The 7960-nt window shown below is 38.0% G+C and overlaps 1 protein-coding gene across 1 annotated transcript; it reads right to left on the bottom strand.

Moving 5' to 3' along the window:
* Nucleotides 1–247: 247 nt before the first annotated feature.
* Nucleotides 248–7265, bottom strand: LOC144641416 (uncharacterized; the record flags this gene model as incomplete). The annotated part of the gene is made up of 10 exons (XM_078500432.1): nt 248–391; nt 982–1227; nt 1742–1850; nt 2338–2526; nt 2946–3077; nt 3766–3935; nt 4653–4795; nt 5436–5577; nt 6278–6388; nt 7104–7265. Coding segments are annotated over 10 exons (1548 nt in total), but the record flags the coding sequence as incomplete, so codon positions are not given.
* Nucleotides 7266–7960: the final 695 nt, after the last annotated feature.

Consider the following 7960-nt stretch of genomic DNA (forward strand, 5'->3'; position numbering starts at 1 on the left):
CTATTTCAAGCCCACCAAACAATGCTTTTAACAAATCCATTTTCCGCTTTTTTCGTGGATGTAGAGACAAACAGTCAGCAGTCATTTTCCCGGCATAAAAAAGTAAGATCGCTGATTGGTTAACAGGTAAGTCTCGCTACCTCGCATTTGTACGCCCTGTATTTAACGCCTTTTTTGGCCGCTGCACAGAAATAGAAACAGGGAGCCAGCCATTTTCCCGCCATTTTTTGCAGCAAGCGACCAATACTTACTGTACAGTGAATGTGTGTTCTTCAAGTTCCTCCAAGTGTGTCAACTTCTTCCTCTTTTTCTTCCTTGTCATTAGAGGTGTCTTTGGTAGCATGGTGAACATTTTCTTGGCGTGAACATCCACTGGATTGTTCAAATGTTTCTGGAATAGAAAATTTTTTCTTAAGAAAGTCTTATAGGGTGAAACTCATACGTTAAGGGATTGTCGCTAAAGTTTTCTTCTTTAAAACTCCATTAATAATTTCAGCCGTCTTTTTGTTGGTTTTTGACAGTTCTCAGCCAATAAGAGAGCAGGCCAGCACATGACTTCGTTGAAGTATCCGTTTTAATGTTTTTAGGGAACGTGGAAATATTACAGTTACTAGACAAATGTTACTGAGCAAATAAACTAGTTGAACTTTTTCTCAATTTTATGTACTGTCGTAAGGAGGTCGACTACGAAACAGTGCAAGCGGCGAAACCGCGACAACCCCTCGCGGATTTGCCGCTCCTTGTCACGAGTTCCTGACAGCGTTAACCCCAACAAAACCGCCAGCTACGCAGGCTATGCTTGTTATGGCAGAACTTCTGTTAAAGACATGAAAAGTTTCCAAAACGTATCGTCCAAAAAAAGACGATTTCTAAAGTTATTACGAGGCGTGGCGCCATGTTGCTAAACAACCGTACCAAGAACTTCAACAGCGCGTAAAATTCGACACAGAAACAAAGAAAGAATATTTGCTTGACACGTACCTTGTAATACATGCCTGGTTGTCCTTTTACTGGCCTAAACCCGTCATCTTTTTTTAACATGAGAACTTCGTCATCGGAATAGTCTGTTCCGCTGCCCTCGCTTGAAGCATCAATCTCTACCGCTTTGCGGGACATGTGCATAGTTACGGGACGGGATGCCCTTCTTTGGGACACGGCTGACCCGCGGCGCTGGTCCACGTATGAGGTACGGCGCTGTCTCAAGTTTGGATCGGGAACGGTAAGAGACTGCAACAAAAATAATACTTATCAGTATTTGAAAACTCCTAAAGGCTTTTGTTTCAGTAAACAGATACACGAGTCATTCAACCACACCTTCCTAAGGTCATGGGAAACCCAACCGGTTCAAACTTGAAGAAAAGTACTCTACAAATGACAGGAACTTATTGGTTGGAAATGGATTTCTATATGAAAAAGCTTGAAAACTTTAGGCTTAGGTGGAGTACTTGAATTTTTTTTTTTTTAAATGTACCAACGTTTACCTCCTTAAAGAATAAAGTTTTGGCTCTCTTTGTGAAATATTGGAAGCGTCAAGTCGAGATAATATTATGCAGCTAATGTGTACATAGATCAGTAACAACAACAACAACAACTTTATTCGCACATTAATTAAATTGACGTTACAAAACATGTAAGAATAAAAATAAAGTAAAGACAGTTAAGTGCATGGCTGCCCAAAATAACCACCATTGACTAATAAGATTGGGCAGCCATACTTGAGTGAAGCTGACTTGCTACTCACTGTTCGTCTAACATCCGGGACTTCCACTTGGAGATTGTGATTAGAACCCATGCCTTCCTTCTCCTCCACGGCTGTATCAATAGCGACAGTGCTTCCAAAGAAACTAGACCTGAAATTAATTAATTAAAATTTTTGGGTTATTCTTATTGTTGTATAGACAAACAGGTGACAAAAATAAGGAAGATTGTGAACTGAGATAACTGTTTTTTGGAACACTAAAATACAGTTAAGAGAATCAACCAATCGGAATGCTTTCTTGCCATTTCAATAATTTCTAAGCATTGGCTCGGGTAAACGTTCTACTGCTCTGTTAGCCAAGGTTGTTCAAGACCATTATTCTAAAATATTGGCTCTCGGGCTTTTTGGTGCGGACCTCATTTTGCTTGATATTTACTGTCAAGATCTAGAGTAGATATTCTCCTGGGTATGGCCCTAGCACTTGGTTTATAAGATATGTATGTAACTTGTTCGTACATGCATGTACTGTATATGTTGTGGTTGGTTTTTGGTGTAAAATCATCACTTACTGAGTACCCCCCCCCCCCCTTTTGCACTGAACTCTTAAATTCATATAAAGCTCTCATTCACATACTCACCCCATCATACTGATCTTACTGCCACGTCGGCTGCTGGATGCAGATTGAGACTTGAGGTCCATTCGTGAACCAAAGATAGGTTCCTCTCCGTCGATGTTCTCTTCATCAATGTTTGTACGTGATGGGTAACTTAGAATCCCTGAGGTAAACTGCAGTTCAACTTCATACTCCTTCTGGCCAGCCATGTACCTAGACAAAGAAAGGAACACTGTTTTATGATCGTGTAAATAGAGGCAATTTCTAAACATAATAATTTCTGCTTTTCTCAGCATGACGAGGCTAGGAGTATTTCTACTCCTCCCTGAATGGGATCTGCTAGTCCATTGCAGGGTTACCCCCAGCGTTAAATTTGTCAGTACTCATATTTTATACACCTGGGTGAAGACAGATACTCTGAGGGTAAAGTATTGACATACCCAATAACATTTGGTTCTAATATTCTATTTTTAATTGCACTTTGACAATAAATTCCCATTGCCTAATAAAACAACAAATGCTTCTATCAAGAATAACTACATTGTATCTCTTGTTGTCAGTAGTAATATTATGTTATGCACAAAAATCAACTGGAACTGTTTTAACAAATATTTATTTTGACGAAGTCTTACCGGGGGAGTTTGACAATCTCAAAATACAGGTTGCACAACCAGTTTTCAAGATCATCCGCCATAAGTTCTTCGATTTTCTCATGTTTATCAATTGTGGGATCCATGTCTCCTCGAAGAAACGGTGCCTTGTACCTGCAAATCAATTTTAATTAGTGGCTGTTTAAAGCCTGGTTTACATGTATGTATGTAATGGAAGAATAAGCATAAGGGAATTCGGATGTATGACAAGCACAATGCAACATACACAGCCACAGTGGCTTTTACCGTAGTTTTAATCAAAATTGCACAAATGTAAACCTTAAAAAATGCAGAAAGGCTTGATAACAAAGACCGTGAAGCATTTTTTCAATTGGGGAGCTGAGTAGTGACTTGAAGTGGGGAGCTTAAGAGACTCTTCTCTTAGTAACTCTTTATTTTTTTGGAAATATTGGGGGGGGGGGGATACTGAGTGAGTACAGCTTGTACTATCGGTATTTTTTACATCGGTAATGGAAACAAGAATGCATCAGCACAAGCATTTTTGGGGCTTGAATCAACCCAGCTCACATGTATCCTGTGCTTTAAACCATAATGAAAGAGAAAATTATCTACATATTTTACTAAATCCTAGTTTGTTTGTGTGTAAGCTCTTCAACTGATCTGTATATTGGACTTCTTGTGCTTACATATTTGTCCTGCACTTATAAGTATGCTGTTACTAGCCTGCAGAACAGGCAGTTTTGCAGGGTAGAGCCTGCAGCATTAATACAGGAATGTGAAAGTTCAGAGAGCTGCCAAAAAATTCTTATTAAAAAGTTTACCATCCTTATACAGTACTTACTTTCCATCCACAATGTTAAACTCTCCATCGCAAATGGGAAAACATCCCCACCCTACCACCCTGTCTGTAGCAGTAACACTCCCCCTGAGAATGAACAGCTCAAAGACCAGAATCATGCCAGGACGGACATCAGGCCTGGATGGACACACTGTAAACACACTCTGGTCAATCTGGAAATACAGTATAATAAAACAATGTTATACGATCAAGTTAAATTTTGCAGTAAGCCATTATTTATTAGCAAAACATATATAATATAGACATTAGCACAACATTTACTATCCGTATAAGTGTGAAATTTTTGTTTTGTCATTTGTTTATTCAAGACATTTGTTTGCTTGTTCCTTGGTTTGCTCAAGGGTTATTCCGTTTGTTCATTTGATCATAAGCATGTTTTTTGTTCAAACATTTGTTTTCTTCTTTCTACCGTAAAAGCCACCAATAAAATTTATTATTAACTACATGTACAAGCTTGAGGCCATTTCTATAAATGAGAAAAGTGAGTCAAACTTTGTACAACAGCAAATAAAGTGTCAAAATTGGACTAATTCTTTCATTCACTTTATCGGATAAGTACTCAGTATGACGTTTAAAGAGAGTCAAATGTGAATAATCCATTCATAGGTCCACATTTAATAGAGTCTTACAAATGTGCGAGGCAGTGAGGTGTGTGAGGCAAGCCAGCCACGCATGCTATGTGAGGCAGCGAGACATGTAAGGCAGAAATCCCTACTCCAAATAAAAAACCCTAACCGCAAGCTACCTAAGCTAACAGTAGGCTTACCGGAATGCTATTTAGGCTAACCGGAGTGCTATTTAGGCTAACCAGAATGGATTGCATGCCTCCCTGACTCGCACTTTGTGAGTACCCCATTTAATAAACCCACCTTGACTTCTATATTAAAGAACTCTCCATCATGTTGAAGTGGCAATGTTGCCCCGCCCCATTGCTGACCCTTCAGATTGGACCATTTGAGAACATGGCCACCCAAACGATCATACAGAGACACCATAAGGACATAGCGACCAGCTGAAAAGAGAGACAAAGAAAAATCATTACATGATTTAAGGAGGCAGTGTGACTGAGTGGGTTTAGGCACTGGACTTGAAATCTGGAGGATCTGGGTTCAAGCCCTCTACTCCACCACTGGCTGGATTTGTTCTTGGCCATTTTGAGTTTAACATTTGATCACTCTTTGTGAAAAACCAACTGGTCTGCCTCCTGCCAGTCAGGATTTTTAAGCATGTCATGTTTATTTAAAATGTTTGTTTCCTCTTTTTCAGTGGCATGCCTGATAACTATCTGACCACAATAGCAAAAACATACATTTACATTTTTTTTCAAAAAGAAATACCGGTAATTTATGTGATTAGTTAGTGTACAGTGTCCTCCAGAAAACTACCTATGTACAAGATTCTTCTTAAGAATTTTTCTATCAGGCACTCATACGGGTGAAAAGCTTGCCAAATCTTTATACATTTCTTAGACAAACTGGCTGTTAGAATTTGTAAAAATATATCAAGTGAGCATGATTTCTCTTTGGTGGTCATTTCCTAAATTCTCCTGACCTATTTGCTTGATTGAGCACTCAATAAGTGAGGCAAAATTGAGTGTTAGTCAGTATTTAAGAATTACAGATGAATACACAGCATCAGAAATTCGTTTCAACCTGGTAACTTGTCCTTAACACCTCTCAGACACTTGAGCTTGATTTGGATTGGCTGGGGTGTTCTGTTCCAGTCTACTTTCCAGCGGCGTCCTTTGCTACCACCATACTGACCATCAGCCAGCATCAGATCTCCATACATGGCCTGGAGGAAAATAACATACTTTATCCCTAATGCTAAATAAAAGTTTTGAAAATGGTGTGAGATTCATAAGTGCAGTTTCCTATGAACTGTAATTACAGTGTACTTAACTACCTCACAGACAACACATCTTGAAAAAAAAACGGCAGAAGTTTTTCAAAAGTGTTGTTCAAAATTTGTCTTAATCTTTATCAATCGTGACCATTCTTGGTTATTTTCACCTTTTTATTACTCCTTTGTTGTTTTTCTATGTAAGAAAACTATTATTTTGAGGTTTCCTTCAATTTAAAAGGAATCAGAAAATGACTTAATATACTGTGACATTGCTCCTTTAAAGGAGCTATGTCATGGACAACTCAACTTGAAAAATTAGCAAGTTAATTTTTTTTCAAGTTTGTTGATTATAATCCGTCTTGATCTTCAGCAGTGGTAAAAAACCTTGATTATTTTCAGGTTTTTATTACTCCATTGGTGTTTTTCTATCTTAGAAAACTACTTTTTTTGAGGTTTTCTTTAGTAAGAAACATATCAGAAAAAAAAAAAATATTTATTAAAATACTGTGACATAGCTCCCTTAATGACAGGACTGTGAAGTTTTTCTAGTTTCACTGACTTAGTGAAATATTCACTAACAACTTAATTTGTAATGCTGGAAAACATTCACTACCACTCTCGGTAATTTTGTTCTGGCTTCAATACTTGCCTTCACTTCTCCTTTTCTTGCTGTCAGAGCCTTTAGCAGTTGTTCTTCTGCTCTGCGGAATGCTCTGTGAATCCTGTTCTGTATCAGTCGATCTTGCTGCATCATAAGATCCTGAAATTTCCAACAAAAGCAGAAAAAATTAATTTAAAATTCACTAAATTCAAGAGTCTAACAAGGAACTGTTTTCACTTCATTCAGTTAACAACGTACATTGTCACATTTTCATCACATAATAAGTTGAGTTCCAAAAGTAAAGACACCCTCCCCCCTCAAAGAAGCGAACCTCTGAAAATGGCAAATTTCTCAGTTCTTAGAAAATCTTGTTAGTCACAATTGTAACAACCTTTGGAAAGTAGTGACCTCAAACAAAATTTACTTGGCTTTTTACAAAAAAACAGTAAAAAAAACAACAGTTATAACGGGCTGTGTCAAAAAAATATAATTTTTTAGATGAACGTTATTCCATAGGACCTATGTTACCGGTACTATGTTTTGATGAAAGAAAAATTATTTTAACAAGATTTGTTACTGTCAAAACTTTACAGTTGTTAAGTCACAAATGACCAGATCTAAGCTGCACTTCAGTTTTATGTTGTAATTATCACGGATGGTAGCCTCAGTTTGTGGGGAAGGTCCCTGCTCGTCTTTTCTCCGCTCGCCCACTTTTTTCGCTCTTCCCCACAAACCGAGAGCCTGGAACAGGCTACACGGACAGCAGTTCACTTTGCAGAGCTGCAATCACATAACTGGTGGACTAGAGGGGGCTTACTATTGAGTTTTATATTGATATCTAACAGAAAGCAAGTGAAATAATATACAAGCTCACCTCTCTTTGCTGTAGACGCTTGCGTTTCTCTCTCATCACTCTCATGACTTCCTTCCGAGCTTTAGCTTCTCTCATCAATATGTCTTCTTGCCTTTCACGTTGTGTCTTGGCCTGTTGTTGTTGGTAGGCAATATGCTCATCCCGCAGGCGGCGCTCCTCTTCCTATAAAAGCAACAACAAGACAAAAATTATTGTGTAAGCAAAGTGTTTTCATGAGTATTTCTGCATATTTCCTTTCTCTTCTCCATACATTTTTTATAAAACAAGTTGAGAGAATTTAGTTAACAGCAAGACAACTTCCCTGTTGTAATTATTTACATGATTCTCATTACCTGTTTGATATTGGTTATGTGTATGGATATGATGTGGAGAATTAAGATACCAGTCATTTTGTTCCTTTTGTGATGCACATTTGTGGTGCCAAGGTCCAAGAACACTGCTTTAATAGTTTTAGAGATATTGTTTATTCAGTATTTTACCATTTTTAGAGTCAAATCTTGTGACGTCATCACTGAACTAATTTGCATAATATAAAAACGTCAATATCTCTGAAACGAAAAAAGATATTTCGAAAAGAAAAATGCCATTCTTCTGTATTTCGAAAGGCCTTTCAAATTAGCAGAAAATATTTTTCATGTCATATACACTTTAATGTTAGAAAACAATTTATTACACTGGCGTTGCAGCTCTGTGATTGAACGATTTAATAAGTTACAACCCTCTGAGGTAAGACGCTGGCGACTAAATTGGAACCGAAGTCGCCAGGCGACTAAAATTGAGAAGAAAGACTGAAAGCATGAGCTTGATTTAGCGACTAAAATTTTTCATTGGCGACCAAACTTGAGCAGTCGGTGGCC

The sequence above is a fragment of the Oculina patagonica genome, unplaced genomic scaffold (genome assembly GCF_052425735.1).
Source record: "Oculina patagonica isolate OP01 unplaced genomic scaffold, crgOcupat unplaced921, whole genome shotgun sequence".
Classification (NCBI taxonomy): Eukaryota; Metazoa; Cnidaria; class Anthozoa; order Scleractinia; family Oculinidae; genus Oculina; species Oculina patagonica.